The sequence below is a fragment of the Myodes glareolus genome, chromosome 4, assembly GCF_982192425.1.
Source record: "Myodes glareolus chromosome 4, mMyoGla1.1, whole genome shotgun sequence".
Classification (NCBI taxonomy): domain Eukaryota; kingdom Metazoa; phylum Chordata; class Mammalia; order Rodentia; family Cricetidae; genus Myodes; species Myodes glareolus.
This window is the reverse complement of record NC_142029.1, coordinates 64,902,701-64,920,104: the sequence shown is the minus strand read 5'-3', so window position 1 is coordinate 64,920,104 and position 17,404 is coordinate 64,902,701. Positions and strand designations below refer to the sequence as shown.

Here is a 17,404-nt window from a genome sequence, read left to right as displayed (position 1 = left end):
GCCTTGAGCTCACTGTGTATCCTGGCAGTCATGAGACTCCTGGTAATCAGCTTTAGCCTTGTGAGTGCTGAGAGGCAGGCTTGTGCCACCATGCGTGGCCTTGCAACTTTTTAGCTCTTTGAGTCTGAAGAGACCAAAGAAGAAAATATGGTCTTTTCCTTAGTTAGATGTCTATTAACAGGGTCCATGACTTGTCAGCCTTGGCGGGAGGCAAACATGGGCTCTGGACATTTACAAAGCCCTTGGTTCCTCAGAGTCTGAGAGAGCAGGCAGTACTTAAGTAAATAAAAATGCTTTCACCAGGATGCTTCTCCCAGGGGAAGCTCTGCATTACCACACCTGCCTCACACAATGTGACTTCAAGGCTGGGCGATTCCTCTGGGGTGCAATCAACATTCTTTCTCACTCTGAACAGTGCTGTCCTAACGTGTTAGATGGTGTCCGTTCATCTGATAGTCACGTGGGCTCACGTGAGGAAGACGCCATTACTAGGAATTGATATAACTCAATTACTAGGTGAGGAAAATTGGGCCGAGAGTGGTTGCCAACAAAAGGGAAACAGTGGCAAGCAGGGGTTGAATTACTCAACAAGGCAGCAAAAGACAGACCCCACACTGCCTGGCATGGTGGTGCATGCCTTTATTCCCAGCACACAGGAGAAGGAGGCGGAGGCAGTCAGGTAGGATCTGTGAATTCTAGGCCAGTCATGGCTATATAGTAAGACTCTGCCTCCCCACCCTCCAAAAAGCAAAAGGCCAGGTCAGGATCATTTTGGTTCTAGGTCAACCTCAGCTACACAGAGGGTTCAAGGATAGCCTGGCTCCATGTGACCCTATCTCAGAAACAGATATGGAAAACAAATAGGGGCTGGGGAATTGGCACAGTCAGTAGGGTGCTTGCTTTTCAGAGCCAAATACAAGCATGGTAGTATGTACCTGTTAGCCCAGGAGACAGAAATAGGAAGATCCTTGGGGCTGGTTGGCTGGCAAGTCTAGCTGCATCAGTGAGCTCTGGGCTCATCTGGACACTTTTGAGTCTAGCTGCATCAGTGAGCTCTGGGCTCATCTGGACACTTTTGAGTCTAGCTGAATCAGTGAGCTCTGCCTCATCCAGGCACCTTTGTCTCAAAAAATAAAGTGGCCAAATGCTTGAGGGAGATACCCAGGGTCAATCTCTGGGCCCCACTCACTATGCACATACACACAGACTCACATTTTCTCTCTCTTTCTCTCCCCCCTCTCTTTCACATACATACACACACACACACACACACACACACACACACACACACGTACATATGTAACTACCCCCTCAAACAACAACAAAAGCCCACATGATAATTATTATGTAGGCACACAGAGACTTTTCTTGAGCAACTGTGTTCTAAGAGGTGCCAGGCTTTGTTGTGGAAAACTCATTTGGGCTCCCTGCGTCCTATCAAAGCTTTAAAGTCTATTTTTGTGAAGTATTAAAGTAGGGTCTTTGCTCAGTCAGGCTGCTTCAAGATGCCCAGTGAATTTGGAAATCATTTGAAACAAACACATGAAGCTGTCACAAAGTTGGAGGCTAAGGTAGCACCGTGGTTGAGAACACCTGCCTAAAGCCAACCAAACCAAAGCAAACCAAAAATTACAAAAATAACAAAACAAAACAAAAAAAGCAAGGATCGTGGGCTGCCCTGCATATGGTAGTTCAAATTCTCCGGATATCAAATTCCTGAGTTTTCTTTTTTTGCAGGGGAACAGTGCCTACCTTTTCTTTCCGTTCATTTTGTACCAGGTGGATTCAGGTTCTTGCTCATTCAGTTTTGCTTTTAACTTTTTGATGCAATTGGGATAGACATTCTAATAACAGCCAGGAGCTAGTTAATTACAGAATTCTGGAGTCGCAAAGCTGAAAAAGACCTTGGAGGTCGCCTGCCAAGATTCAATCCTCTCCGCTAACAGGGAAGAAAATGGCTCCTTGCATTTGTCAATTACCGAGTAAAACCAGTTGAGAAGGTCTAGGGGAAACGGAAGCGAGCAACACAATATTATGCCACTGAGAAAGCCAAAGTTCTCTTGTCTCAAATTGGATCTAACATAGAAATGGGATTTACTTCTGTGAAACTGCTATTTTGTCAACTTGAACTAGATTTTAAAAACAAAGCAAAATGCAGTTATTTTATATGAAAACAGGAGAAGGACACTTTCCACTGTGCTGGTTTCAGGACCATACCAGCTAGCGTGGGTATGATCTTCAGGGGGCTAAAGCCTCATGACCCAGCCCTGGGAAACATTTTATTGGTGAAGGGTCAACTACATACTCATTGATCCCCAAATTGTATTGCCTAATCTTTGGTTTAATTTTTCTAGTTTTGAGACAAATATTCCAATATGTGTGTGTGTGTCTGTGTGTATGTATGTGTATGTGTGTGTGTGTGTGTGTGTGTGTGTCTGTGTGTATGTGTGTGTGTGATCAGAGAACAACTTACACCAGTACAACTTACACCAGTTTGTTCTCCTTCCACTCTGCGGGTCTTGAACTCAGGTCCTCTGGCTTGACAGCAAGAGCCTTTACCCACTGAGCCATTGTGCCAGCCTACAATGCGTGAAGATTCAACGAGGAGACGTCCACATACTCAGTTGCCTTGAGTAGTTTTAAGCTATTCATTGCCCCCGCTGAAGTAATTAATAGCGCTAGCTCTTTCATGGTTGCTAAGTTATTCATTCATCTACATTTGAAACTAGATGTTGTCTGTGAGCATCAAATTTGCATTCTCGATGGAATTTCGTAAGTGGGCTTATTATACACTAATTATACCCTGAAACACCAGTGGACCTTCAAATTCTAGATTAAGCCTCCCCGGGGGGGGGGGCTTACAATTTATTCAGGCAAAAGAAACAGAAAATAGAGGATACCATTCAGCTCTGACCTTTTCTAATAGTCTGCCACCCCACCCCACCCCCCAAAAGGCTGATGTATGGGCAGTAGACAAGGAAGAATACTCCCAGCGTGGAAGGTGAGTTACTAGTACTGCTGAAAGAGACTCAAGGCTTATATATGGGCTACCCTTACCTGCCAGACATCCAGTGAGGGTCTGTATTAGGTCACGGGAAAATAGCCCGACATAGCACCCACTCTTAGGGAACCACCGTGGTAGGGGAGAAGACTAAAGTAAAGCCTCAGTGATACACAGGATATTACGTACTTGATCGGAGGAGGCACAGGCAAAAATTGGAGAACACTTGGAGGGTGAGGCAGGCATTTGGATTGCTGTTTAAAGGACTTGAATATGTCAGTTGGCTACATAGGATAGGACATTAGAGGCAGAGGGATTGGATCTGCCATGACAAAGGCAAGGTGCAGCCTGTTTTGTATCAGTTAGCTTTTACCATATACCAACCTCCACACTTAGCCCACCATTTTCCAGGCTTGGCCTTTTGGGAGTTGCCTGGGGGAGCATTCTTTCCAGCTTGGGTACTCACTTCTGCCGCAGCAGGAGACTAATACTACTTCTCCACTTTCAAAGGATGCGGCATGGATCTGTCTGTTGGAATCGATCTCTCATCTTCTTCAGAGCGAGCTCAGCAGGACCTTAGAAGGCTGCTCCCGGGGCTGATGCAGCAGCTGGCTGTGCTCTCTGATGTCAGCTGTGACCCTCCTGGCCAGATGGACCCTAGGTTCCGCTACGTGATTCCAGGCTCCAGCGGCCAGCTTGTCTTTGACTCAGGCTTTGAGAAATACAGTGATGAGACCATCCAGAAGTTCTTGGTGCATCAGGGTTTTGTGAACAATCGTATGGATGTAGACTTTCTGCAGAACCTGGGAGAGACTGCCATCCAGCTGTCTCTTGCTACAGTGAAGGTAATGTATGCCTAAGACCCAGGCTATGGAGCCTTGGGGCAGGGTAGGATAAAAAGGCTTTTGTAACTGAAGCCAACAGAATGGACAAGATGGGGGCTTTCATTCAGCCAGCATCTCTTTATTAAGCTCTGGTGGCTCTGAGCTAAACAATACCAGGAGGGACCAAAGAATATAACCCTGTCTTCCAACTGCTCACAGGTTAGAGATCCAAATCCTTCCACAGTACAATTCATCCTTTTGTTTATTTGTTTGTGACAGGTTCTATCTATGGAGCCCAGGCTGGCCTTGAACTCACAGAGCGCCACCTGCCTCTGCCTTCCCAAGGCTGGGATTAAGGGGTGTGCCACCACACCCTACCTGCACAATTCTTTCTTAATACATTCAGAGCATGCCGCTAGGCTCCCTAGACTCTTATGATCACTCACAGCTATTTGGAGTTCAACCATTATTTTTGTAATCAGCACATTGAGCTAGCCGAAGCCCACCTGTGAAGTCCCTCCCTTTCTGATGCGCCTTGATGGAGTACCGCAGGCATAAAGGGCACTTACTTCTTCCTCCATTCAATGCCCAGTGTCCCTCACATGTCTCCTGTCCTCTTGTTAATGGCACTTCAGTATTTTTTGAAAGGATAAAGATGGAGGAAATGATTTTAAAAGCATCTTTAAGTGATTAGTTTAGACCGTTTCTACTCTTCTCTTTTTCTCCCCTTTGGGTGAAGGGGAGGAAAAGTTGAAATGGAAATAGGTTTGTAATTTAGTAACAGATGGATAGGTCAGAAGGAATATTTTAAACTGCTGGGCGCACACACACACACAAATTCACTTGTATTTTTAAGAACTGTGTCTGGGTAGTGGTGGCGCATGCCTTTAATCCTAGCACTCGGGAGGCAGAGGTAGGCGGATCTGAGCTCGAGGCCAGTCTCATCTACAGAGTGAGTTCCAGGAATCCAGGGCTACACAGAGAAACCCTGTCACGAAAAACCAAAAGCAAAAAAGAAAAGCGGAGTGTGCAATTTTTAGCATCTACTCTGCATTCTCTTTTCTTCTTCCTTCTTTTGTTTCCTCCGTTCTTCCTGCTCTCTCCCCCTCCCTCTCTTCCCTGTGCCCCAGGTCCTTTTAGTACTTACTGATGGCCTTGACGAGGATCTACAGAGACTGAAGAGAACCTCTGAGCTCCTCCGCAGCAGAGGTAAGCCTGCAAGCATCATGCAGGGACTGGATCCTTTCACCAAGGCCCCTCCCACCAAGGCCCCTCCCACCAAGGTCAAACTCCTTCATGCCTCAGGTCTCAGGTGGGGTTGGACTCCTGGAAGCCACCTGCCCTAAACGGGTGGAGCATGGTTCCAACAGGCTGAGGTCCAGCCTCTCTTGTATAAGTCGGGGTGTGGCGGCATCTCCCCCTCCTAGCATCCCTGATGTCAGAGCTCCTTGGACAGTTACACCACTGTACTCCAGTATTGTCATCTGTAGTAGGAGCGCAGGGCCCCTTTGTTCCGATCAGCCCAGCTAGTTTAACCCCTGAAATAACCACACAGAAATTGTATTAATTAAAACACTGCCTGGCTCATTATCTCTAGCCTCTTATTGGCTAACTCTCACATCATGATCTAACCTATTTCTAATAATCTGTGTAGCAACATGAGGTCGTGGCTTACCAGGAAAGAGTCTAACCTACATCCATCTGGGGCAGGAGCTTCATGGCGTCTGCTTGACTCTGCTCTTCTTCCCAGCATTCTGTTTTGTCTTCCCTGCCTACCCGAGTTCTGCCCTATCAACTAGGCCAAGGCAGTTTCTTTAATAACCAATGAAAGCAACACAAATACAGAAGGACCTCCTACACCAGTTATCTAGTATTTTGAGTTTTTCAGAAGTCTCTGTGTGTCTTTTCCTTAACCACTGGAGTCAGCTGGAAGCCAAACATTGCTTTTAGCCCTGCCATTCTCTTCAATCTTTCCCTCTGCCCTCCTCCACTTTTAAGGGCCAGGGAGCTACTCCAGGTAGCACGTTTGTGAAATTAGAAGATGCCCATTGCCCTGAGTGGATGCAGCCCTGTGCCGGCTGCTGGTTGCATTTCAGAACACACTTGCTGCTCAGTTGGGCATCCTAGTGTAGGACAATTTGTTCATATGCATAAAGTGGCTTTGACTGTTCTTGTTTTGTGTAACAAGAAGCAAACGCAGCATGAATATCCAGCCACGCTGATTTGTTCAAACTCCCTTAAGGAAGGATAAAAAGGAAGAGAGAATTCTGGGGACACAAGGATGGGGAGGGGAGGAGAGGGAGGAAGGGAGTTCCCTCATACAGAAATTTGGTTGAAGCTTCTCACCCACAGCAGTTGAAAAGGGCCAAGGAGTTTAAGTGGTGAGCAGAAAGCAGAAAGTGCAGATATTCTGACCACCTCATGCCCCTGAGATTTGGAGAATCTGGGAGTTTAGGCAGACCCTATCCTATCTAATGAGACAGGCACTAATATATCAGTGGAGTCTGCTCACACAATGAGACCAAATAGACATGGGTGTTTAAGAAATTCAACCAGGAGTTGCCATGTTTGTTGTCAGAGCAAATATTACTGTTAATATTTTGATCTGTAAACTCCCAGCACATACACAGTTGGCTTCTTGCTACTGAACAAGTTGCTGACAATCTTGTACATATTCCCAATTTACGCCTTAAAAATATGTTCTTGGCAACTAACGTGTGAGCAAAGTTTGCAGACTCTTGTCACACACTCCCAAATTTCTTCCAGAAAAAAAGCTGCAATAATTTAAATTTCCAGGGTAATCAATGAACCAAGTTCATCTGGAAGCAAGTTGTCATTAAAACAAACACCAACAGCAAAATCATCCCCAGTAGTATGTATTAAATAGACTCCATCAAAGGAGAAGGACAAAGGTGTCACCCACGAGGGGACTGACACATATCTCCTGACACACTGCCTTCCTCAGCAGCCCAAGGACTTCCTCCAAACTTGTAGGGACCTAGCCCTGATGTGGGATTCCCCTCTGTAAGCTGTGAATACCATTGGTTAATAAAGAACTGCTTTGGACCTATAGCAGAGCAGAACTTAGCTAGACAGGGGAAAACTAAACTGAATACTGGGAGAAAGGAGTCAGAGTCAGTGAGAAGCCATGTAGCCCTGCTGGAGACAGATGCTGAGAACTTTATCTGGTAAGCCACAGCCATGTGGCGATACACATATTACTAGACACGGGTTAAATTAAGATGTAAGAGTTAGCCAATAAGCAGCTAAAGCTTCTGGGCCAAGCAGTGATTTAAATAATATAGTTGCTGTGTGATTATTTCGAGACTGAGCAGCCAAGAACCAATAAGCAGCCTTCCCTGCAGCATAGCCCCAGGCCAAATCAGGGTTCACGTTGTTAACAAAGAGAAGACTTGCAGGATAAGTTCTGGTTTCTCTTCCAGAGGACTCAAGTTCAATTTCAGGTACCCGCACGGTGGCTCACAACCATCTGTGACTCCAGTTCTGGGAACCTAATAGCATCTCTGGCCTCTTTGGGTATTACGTGTGCATAGGCATACATTCAAACAAACACTCACACACATAAAATAAAAATAAATAAAATCTAAAAACTTAAAAAAAAAAGATACTTGAGGGAGAGACAAGATAGATAATTTGAGGTTAGCCTAAACTTTCTTGAGAGCACTGGGCTACATAAGTAGATTCTGTATGAAAGAAAGAAAGAAAGAAAGAAAGAAAGAAAGAAAGAAAGAAAGAAAGAAAGAAAGAAAGAAAGGAAGAAACCCAAACCAGGCAAGCCAGAAACAGCAATGAAAAAGAAGGCTAATTGTACGTTCACTATTTTTTTTTTTTTTTGAGTTAGTCTCACTGTGTAGCTCAGTTTCAGCAAACCATGTAGCCCATGTGGACCTCGAACTCCTGATCTTCGTGCCTCAGCTTGCATGTTCTGGGGCTTCAGATGTAAGTCTCACTTGGTATGGGAACTTGTTTGAACAAAAATGCAGCTTGAGACAAGAAAGCCTGGGCATGCGGCAGTGGTGGAATGATGGTGACCATCTGGGACTGAGATGGAGAGAGATGGTTTGGGAGACAGGTAAGTAACCCCCCTTTGATACTTCGAAGGACTCTCCGGACTCCTGCTCATTGGCCTGGAAGGCGTACAGAAGGTAGAGGAGCTGCAGGAGCTGGAGTTTGGCCGAGGGTTCGCGTACCGGCAGCCTCTGAGCATCGGTCTGCCGTCCCTCTCAAGCATCGTACTGAAGCAACTTGTGAGTCCTCTTTCAAAGTGTCCTTTGGTTGATTCCAGTGATGATAATGACTTTGGAAACTCTGGGTGTGTGTGTATGGGAATTTTGCCTGTCTAGTGTGTAGTATGACCCAGGATGGTATAGAAGAAAAACCATATGTGACACAGGTTCTGTGTTTCAGGACACAATTGCGGAGAGAACATGTTGTCACGTGTATGCCAAGTGTTATGGAGATGACGGGCTCAGAGGTGATCCTGGGACTCTTGGGAAGAAGGTGAGAATTCCTGGTGGAGGGAGAAGGTGACCCTCAGTGCCCAGCACACATGCTGTGACATCCTCACAGCATTCCTTCCAATTCTACAGCCGTAATAAACCTTTGAGGACCTTGTTACTTTACAAATGCGATCTTGAAGTTCTGGAAGTGGACAATACTCTCCCCAAACTGACCAGTATGAAAAGGCATTTGAGAGTTGAGCTCCTATGTTTTCCCGACATCACCATAACCTGTTATTTCTACCACACAGGTTGCCTTTTTTATGTTGATTTAAAATTATTTTTAATTCACGTGTTTGTTGCCTTTATTTGTATGCATATGTATGTATGTGTACACATGCAGGCTACAGTGTTCATGTGGAGCTCAGAGGACAATCTTTTGAGAGTTGGTTTTCACTTTCCATGATGTGGGGCCCAGAGATTAAATTCAGGTTATAAGTTTTTGTTTGTTTTGTTTTCTTTTTTGAGAGGGTCTGAGCTAGAGCTTGTTCTGTGCAGCAGGCCGGCTTTGAACTCACATAGGGTCGGCCTGACTCTTCCTCCGAAGTACTGGGCTTGCGGGTGTGCACTGTGTCTAGCCCAGGTCATCAGCCTTGATGGCAAGTGCTTTTATTGGCGGACCGTCTTGCTGGACAAGTTGTTTTATGTTTTTTATTTGTATGTGTGTGTGTGTGTGTGTGTGTGTGTGTGTGTGTGTGTGTGTAGGTCACAGATCATCATCTGGAATCTCCCTCAGGTGGCAACTGTCCGCTTTAATATTCTGAACCTGGAGCTTACCCATTTGGCCAGGTCAGCCAACTGGCCAGCGAGCTGCAGCGTGCTCCTGTCTCCACCTTCCCAGCTGCAGGGATTACAGGCACGTGTTGCCACACAGGCTCAGAAGTCATGCTGAGGAGCTCAGACTTTACCTCCTGAGCCATCTCTAAGCCCCACTTCTGTCTAATTGACAAGGCGGTCATAGATCCCACCTTTGCACAGGATGCTGCACTTACCAAATATTTGCCTGGCTGGCATTTTTCTTTCCAGCAGTAAATGCCTTTCCCTTCCTAATGTTCTTTTCACAGCATTAAACTCGGAGAAAAGATATACAGCCTTTGGCCTTGTGCAGCAGTTGCTTTCTTTTTCATTAACTCTGTCTTAACCGGCAGGAAAATTAGTACCTGACACTTTGAGGGGAGACTAGCTCAGAGAAACGTTCCTCAGGTACTCAGGGTTGGCTGGGTTCTAAGGGACACCCAGGAGCCAAAGTTTTGTGAGAGGTGCATGGCCTCAAATACCCGTGTGAGGCTGAACCAAACCCACCGGCACGGACACTGTTGAACTCCCCTGGCAGCTGGGGCGACCTTGAGCTGAAGATAATTACAGGTGTGTGCCAGGCATGTGCCAGGTATGGTGGCACACACCTGTCGTCATCCTCAGCTCAGTACTTGGCTGGGATGAGTTCTTTTTTTTTTGTTTTATTTTTGTATGTAAAGATTTAAGTTTATTTTTACTTGTATGTGTGCACCCATGCCCGTGAATGGACATGGACAAGCAAGGCTGGCACCTGTGGAGGAGAGGGCATCTGGTTCCATCTGTCGTGGGTGCTGGGAACTGAACTTGGGTCTTCTTCAAGAGCGGCCTGCTCTCTTAACTGTGGCACCATCTCTCCACCTTCTGGCATGAGTTCTTAATGGCTTTGCAGATCCATCCAATCAATTTGAAACAGTGGAAAGTATGTAAGGATTTTTTTTTTCTGAGATAAGGTCTCATGTGACCCAGCCTGGCCTTGAACTTCTTATGTAGCTGAATATGACCATGATCTTTTAACCCTGCTGGCTTCAATTCCCAAGCAGCAAGATCAGAGGTGTGCACTAGCATGTTTAGTTTACACAGTGCTGGGGACTGAACGCAGGGCTTCATGCATGGCAGGGAAGCATTCTGCCTACTGAGCTCCGTGCCTAGCCCTATAAAGTCTTTGAAAAAGAAATCGAAGCTAGGCCTTAGTGACAGGTTTATCTCTCTCACGTCCTTTATTATTAGACTAAAGGATTGAGTTTGGGAACCCCTTACTGTGTGCATGCCACCTAAGTGGTCATGTCTTGAATGCCGGCCATGGGAGGACTAGAGGGTGCTGACGTCCATGTTCGGTTAGAACTGAGTCGTGCTTGGTTGTATTGAATTTACAAATAAAACTTGTCTCATTGATGTTACTGGTGGATTTTAGGCTAAATGAACAAATCTACCTTTCAAAGAGCAAGCCAACATTCCTGGGGATGATACAGTTTGTAAACATGAAGCTGAAAAAAGAAAGACTAAACAGTTGAGTCAAAAATAAACACTTCCTCATGAGAAATCAGGGCGCATGACCTCACAGATTGTGTTAAACAAGGTCAAAGACCTATGTAGGAATAACACTTTAAACTAGAAACTGGTCTTGGTTTGAGTTTTCATAATAGAATGGCTTAAAAATATTTTGGAATCATAGCAATATCGTGATGAGCCAAACAAGTGTTCATATTCTCCCCTTAATGCAGGCCAAGAATCTCCTTTTCCATGCAGCTCCTCCAGTAAACAGTGAATGGATTAGCTGATAACACATGAACCTAGTGAGACAAGACGATCTGAGAGTAGCGATTAAAGTTTTTTTTTTGCACATATTTGAGAAATGATAAAGAATTGATGAAGAATAAGTCCAAATTACTTATTTGAGTTTCCTGTCTTCTCAGGGTGAGAGAGGTTTGGACGGGCTTCCTGGGCATCCTGGAGAAGAGGGTGACTATGTGAGTACTGGTTCTTTTCCTTTCTCATCTTCCCTTCCTTGCTCCTCCCCACCAGCTAAACTGAGGTGATTTGTTGTGATTATCGGGTCACCCATGGTAATGACTGGTGACAAGATGAACCGAAGGGAGTCCAAGTCCGTTCTTATAAGGACCCAGCTCTCTTGGGTGGCAGTGAAGGCTTTGGGGTTATGACGAATCCCTGAAGGTTCTTATAAACCCTGAATACCTCAGGTCACCCCAGGACACGCTGCATGAGAAGCACTCACCGTTTGTTTATCAATGAGACAAATGTTTGCGATAGAGGGAGCATGAGGTGGGAGCGCAGAGTGCAGTGGAGACTGCCTTCATCTTTTCACAGAATCACCGGGAGGATTTAAGAAAGCCGTGGTTTTCAGGTGATTTTTAAGTAGTTCCTTGTCCCACGAGCCTGCTTTCAAGTGGATTTGCATGTACACCGCTGGTTCTTGAACTTTCCGGTCTCAGACTGTAGGTGTTTTGTGTTGAGTGGGTCAGTTGAAGAAAGAAGGTCACCCCGAGATGGAGTTTAGGTTCTCTGTAGCATGGAGGGACAATTTCAAGGTACCGTGCCTCGAACGGCCACACTGAAGTGTTTTTATTGACTGTTACACAAAAGTAGTTTTGGGGTAAAACAAGTTCCCCATACCAAAGCCCTGATCTAATCTTTGTGTTTTCTGAAGAAAACCATCACGCCCCTGCTACCTTAGTCCTTGCTGTGTACAGTTTGCAGCACCCCATAAGTCAAGAGGCCTCAGGTGTGCCAGGATAGTCTTGTGACCAAAGTCGTGCAACAACTGTGAACCTCCTTCAGAAACAGGAAATGACCACCGTTTTGTTATATCTACTCTAAAGTTAAAGCTAAGAGGATTTTATTTACTTATTTCATAACGATAACAATTCACTATGCATTAATATACATGACATTACTTTATGAAAAATGAATATATTTGACAACAGAAAGCATCAGCATAAAAAGAACAATGTTTTCCATATTTATCTTTTAGGAAGCAGCTGAATTTGCATGCCTGATTCTTTCTCTAGCCTGCTCTGGTGCCACTACCTATGTGGCTTTTCCCTCTGCCTTATACTTGGGAAAGAATGAGAGTTAAAAACAGAAACTAACACTGGAATGCTGTTCCACCTAGCCCGTTGTGCCCCACGGGGAAGGAGAGAGACAGCACTTAAGGATTCCAAAGTCTTTACTGACTCACCACATAAGCGGTCACTGACGATCAGGGCTGTAGGTCGAGCACTCGGGAGCCTCGTTTCTCCTGGCAGCCTGAGCAGGGGCAGAAGCAGAACTTATAAGCACAAAAACCACAACACATTTGCTGCCAAGTTCCAGTTACAATTTTCACCAACTGGGAATCAAAGTTTAGGGACTTTCCTTGTATGTTCTGTACAACGCAAGCCTTTCAGTCCAACCAATCAGATTCATTTGTTCCTTCTGGGGTCAAGAGTAGACATAATGTTTCTAGAGAGCTAACGATCCATAAGGGCTGCTTCTATGGTTTAGGGAGGAGGTGGATCAGTCATTGGAAGGGTCCCAGCTCCACTAGGGCTTGGGAACCTGAACTCTATTATACCCTGCAGGTAAAATGGGGTCTGAGGTCAAAATGGCAGTACTGAGGCCAAGGTGCTTTTGCCTGTTACCTTCAGTGTAACTGAGAAAAATACCCTTTGTGAACTACTGTATATACAAATATAGATATTTTCTTTGCTCCAACCATTTTTTTTGCAATGAGCATCCATTTTTTTTATATTTATGTATTTACTCATTATGGATACAATATTCTGTGTGTATGTCTGCAGGCCAGAAGAGGGCACCAGACCTCATTACAGATGGTTGTGAGCCGCTATGTGGCTGCCGGGAATTGAACTCAGGACCTTTGGAGGAGCAGGCAATGCTCTTAACCACTGAGCCATCTCTCCAGCTCCAACCATTTTTTAAATTATTTTATTTGTATCAGTGTTTTTCCTGTAGGTGTGTCTATATACGACATATGTGCCTGGTACCCAAAGAAGTCAGAAAAGGAACTGGAGTTATAGGTAGTTGTGAGCTGCCATGTGGGAGTTGAAAACTGAACCTGGATCCTCTGGAAGAGCAGTCAGTGCTTTTAACCACTGAGCCATTCATCCTTCCCTCTAGCTGCTGCGATTCTGAACACCTACAGTGTCCGAATGTAGAAGATAAGCATAAATTAACGAAAGAATATAGCTGCCAAGACATGTGTAAACCAACCTACTTTGCAGTTTTGGGAGACTAGATCAACCCTCCCTCCCTCCCTCCCTCCCTCCCTCCCTCCCTCCCTCCCTCCCTCCCTCCCTCCCTCCCTCCCTCTTTTCAGTAAGCACAGCCTTACTGAACACGAGTCTGAGTTCTTGCTCTTTCATTTAGAAATAACAAAAATATTCCTTCTATTTTTCAATAATGTTTAAAATGTCCTGTGCTATTTTTTGTACATGTGAGGTGGGTCAATGAGTGAGCATGTGTGTGTCACACGGAAGTCGCTTTTGGGAGTGAAATCTCGTCTTCCATCTTGAGGCAGAATCTCTCTTATTTATACTTAGGCCAACTGTCTTGGAAGCTTCCAGACAATTCTGTCTAAGCTTCCCATCTTTCTACATGAGTGCTAGGATCACACCACAGCTCCGGCTTTTTAACGTGGGTGCTGGGGACTCAGCCCATCATATTCGCACATCAGGTTCCCTTACCCACGGAGTCATCTCTCTAACCTTCTTTTATGTTTAATGCAATTTCTCACAAGAGAAGATGACTTCACTGTGTGCTGTCCTCTGAACAGCTCTTAATATTGTTTTTTTCCCCTAAAAATGGGTAGGTTTTCCTGCCCAGTGCCAGAGATATCTCTGTAGTGGGATGCAGTCAGAGGTGCGAGCACGCATTTGTAGACTCAAGCAGAACGTGTCTCGGGAACAATATATTCTCCCAAGTGTCTCTGTTAGTGACTGATCACACCTCTCCCGAGCCCACCCTCCAACCTAAGGGTGTAAGATAACATCCTGAGACTTAGAGGATGGCTCAGTGGGTAAAGCCCTTGTTGTACAGTCTTGAGGACCTGAGTCTGGATCCCACAACTCACATAGGCTGCATATACAACAGCGTGTGTACCTGCTCTCCCAGGACTCGGATGCAGCTAAGAACAGGAAACTGTGTGTAGAACAAGGTGGAAGACGAGTCTGTCCTTCTGACTTCCACACCCAGCCATGGGCCAGATGTGCTCCACTCACACATGAACTCACGAACACGTGAACACACACGCACACATGCACAAGATTGAAATAAAAATTGTTATGTTCATTGACTTTGTGGGTGAGGAAATAAAAAAGGGCTCAAAGGCCAGGTGTTCCTCCACGTTTGGGGTTCCAGCTGGGCTGATGAGAACTTCTGGGGCTCTAGAGACTGGATTGGAGGATCCACTGCTGGGGTGGTATCTTCTCTTTTGTGCCTGGCATCCCTGCTGGAATGCTGGATGGACACAAAACTCAAAATCTAGCATGAGATTCTAATATATTTTAAAATACGTGGGCTGGTGAGATGGCTCAGCTGGTGTGAGTGCTTGCCATGCAAGCCTGGCAGCCTGCGTTTGACCCCTGGAATCCACAGTGAAAAGAGAGAACCAACTCCTGCAAGATGCACCCAGACTTACACCTATTCGCTCTAGTACCTTGCACCCGTACACATGCATGCTTGTGTATACATGCATGTATACACACACATGTGCCAATAATAATAAACTGCAAAAAATTAGAAAACATCTACCAGTCTTGGTGGTATGTACTTATAATCTCAGTCTTTGGGTGGTAGAGGCAGCAGGATCACAAGTTCAGAGCTAGCCTAGGCTACATAGCAAGACCCAGTCTCAAACAAACAAACAAACCCAAAACCTAAGTAAGAGAAATGCAAAGTTGATTTTCCAAATACTATTAGGACAGTAAGGGAACAATTAGGCGATCTCAACAGGAAAAATTGCTGAAGTGAGGCGGTAATCTTAGGGACAAAAAGGGAGTCACCGATAAGAAAGTGTTAAACAATAGTTTATTCCCATAAGATCACAGTTTGAACTATCTGAAGGAGATGCTAGACACATCCGAGGTTTGCATTTTTTCTCATTTGGGTACTCAGCTTGGCCAGATGATGAGTTTATAATCTGATGACCTTGTAGGTTCTGTCTGGTCAGGTGTTTGAAGATGTGAAACTCTAGGGACTCTCTGTGTTCCAGCCCTGTGCCAGGCATCCCATCCAGCTAGAATTGCTTTGGTGGGCACAGAGACAGCTGATTGAGTATCTTCCTACGTTTTTCTTCACAGGGACAAAGAGGCCCCCGGGGTCTTCCTGGACTTCGAGGTGAGGAAGGATGTCCAGGTGTAAGAGGTCTTAAGGTGAGTGTGTCCTTGAACTTTGAGATTCTTTGCCTTTCATGATTTTGTTCCTTGCATTGGAGAAAGATTTTAATTCCTCACCACAACTATAGAATCTCAACTCCTAAGAATGAAGCTTGCCTGAAGGAAAACCTGTAGCCTTTGCAGGGAGGTGGTCCCAGGAGACCTCAGGAGTGATGTGAGGGTGTAAGGGAAAGTGACCTAAAAAGACAATATCAGTTAGATTCCATGCTGTGGGTAGAGCAGGCCCATGACCTGGTGGTCAGGCATGAGCCTGAGCCATATCCACTCAGACGATCCTACTCCAAATCCCCAGGAAGGGGTATGGGATTCTGGTCCCAGGAAGCTTTAATTCAGTAGTACTTTAGTCTGCCCTGCATTTGGGGATAGCAGGCTCTGGTTCCAGAAAAAGAAAGAAAGAAGAAAGAAAGAAAAAAAGAAAGACCCTCAAGACAAGAATTGAGCATGCTGATATTAGGAAGGTAGGCTTGGAATCCTGGGTTCCAAGCTAAGGGGAGATGAACAGAATGCCCCCTTTGAAATGGCTGCTTTAGGTGACTCTGAAGCTTCCAGGATTGAAGGGTCTCCTTCAAAAAGCTCAGAAGAAATATCTACAACATAAAAGTCCTAAAGAGAGCTTCCCCAGTCACACGGATTGTGTCCCCCATGTGCCACCAAGGTGTCCTTTCAGTGACCCTGTCCTGTTGTTCCCAGAAGCCTCTGCATGCTTGTCAGCCAGTGTGTCCTCAACTGTCTGAGAAATATGATTGTTATAAATGTAAGTGGCAGGCCATTGTTGCTCCCAGTCCTCCTGTTATGCAAAGAGTTTCAAGGTACTATTTTCACCAGGTGTAGGAAGTAGGGGAGGCTAGTAGTAATTCTTTGAGACTCGTGACATTCACTGGAGAGACAGGCAATTTCATTTTGATCTAATAATTATATTTTCTTCAAAGTGAAGTGACATGACTCGGTAAAGAAATCGAGAGTTTAAAAATTTCATCAAGCCCATTTTTTCCCCTCCCTCCCTCCCTCCCTCCCTCCCTCCCTCCCTCCCTCCCTCCCTCCCTCCCTCCCTCCCTTCCTCCTTTCCTCTCTCTCTCCCTCCCTTTCTCTCTCCAGTACATGGAGCTATACCTAGGGTCTCACATGAGCTAAGCAAGCGCTCTGCCACTGAACTATATCCCCAGTCTTCAGTCCTTTCTATCTTAGTTTTAATTAATATGTAAGAATTGTATCTATGAATGAATTCAGTGGCTTATTTCAGTAGCTGCACATAGAATGCAGCAGCTGAATCCAAGCTCCTCCCTCCTCTGCTCGGCCCCATTGTTGTTGAATATTACTTTAACTAGGAAAGCATGTGTTATATTTGTTCCTGCTGCCTTTGTTAATGATGTATAAATGTGCTACATTTGTTTAATTAGGCAAAGATATATTTCATTTGGTTCACTTTGTCTGCCTAAGGCACCTGATTGGTCTAATAAAAAGCTGAACAGCCAATAGCTAGGCAGAGAGAGGGTTATGTGGGACTGGCGGGTAGAGAGAATAAGTAAGGAGAAATCTTGGCTCGAGAAGAAGAGACCAGAGAATGAGGGAGAAAGAGAGGGACATGTCTGGGGCCAGAAACGAGGCAGCCATCAGTCAGCCAGATAGGAGAAGCAGTGAAAGTTAGATATACAGAAAGAAAAAGAAAAAGTAAAAAGCCCCAAGGCAAAATGTAGATAAAGAGAAACAGGTTAAGTTATAAGAGTTGGCAAGAAATGTGCCTAAGGCTGAGCATTCATAACTAATTAGTCTCTGTGTCATGATTTGGGAACTGGTTGGTGGCCCAAAAGAAAGCCTGCTACACCCCATTGCCTCTGCATCCTCTAGTAATCTGTA

The 17,404-nt window shown here is 45.2% G+C and overlaps 1 protein-coding gene across 1 annotated transcript in view; it reads left to right on the top strand.

The window, feature by feature from the left end:
- LOC125389035 (collagen alpha-4(VI) chain-like) overlaps positions 1-17,404 on the top strand; it is a 105,489-nt gene that overhangs the window by 25,928 nt on the left and 62,157 nt on the right. The window contains exons 9-14 of the mRNA XM_087905508.1: positions 3,512-3,846; positions 4,956-5,034; positions 7,948-8,093; positions 8,254-8,346; positions 11,054-11,107; positions 15,455-15,526. Of these exons, the coding sequence (XP_087761634.1) occupies positions 3,512-3,846; positions 4,956-5,034; positions 7,948-8,093; positions 8,254-8,346; positions 11,054-11,107; positions 15,455-15,526 (779 nt within the window). The remainder of the gene's footprint in view (positions 1-3,511; positions 3,847-4,955; positions 5,035-7,947; positions 8,094-8,253; positions 8,347-11,053; positions 11,108-15,454; positions 15,527-17,404) is intronic.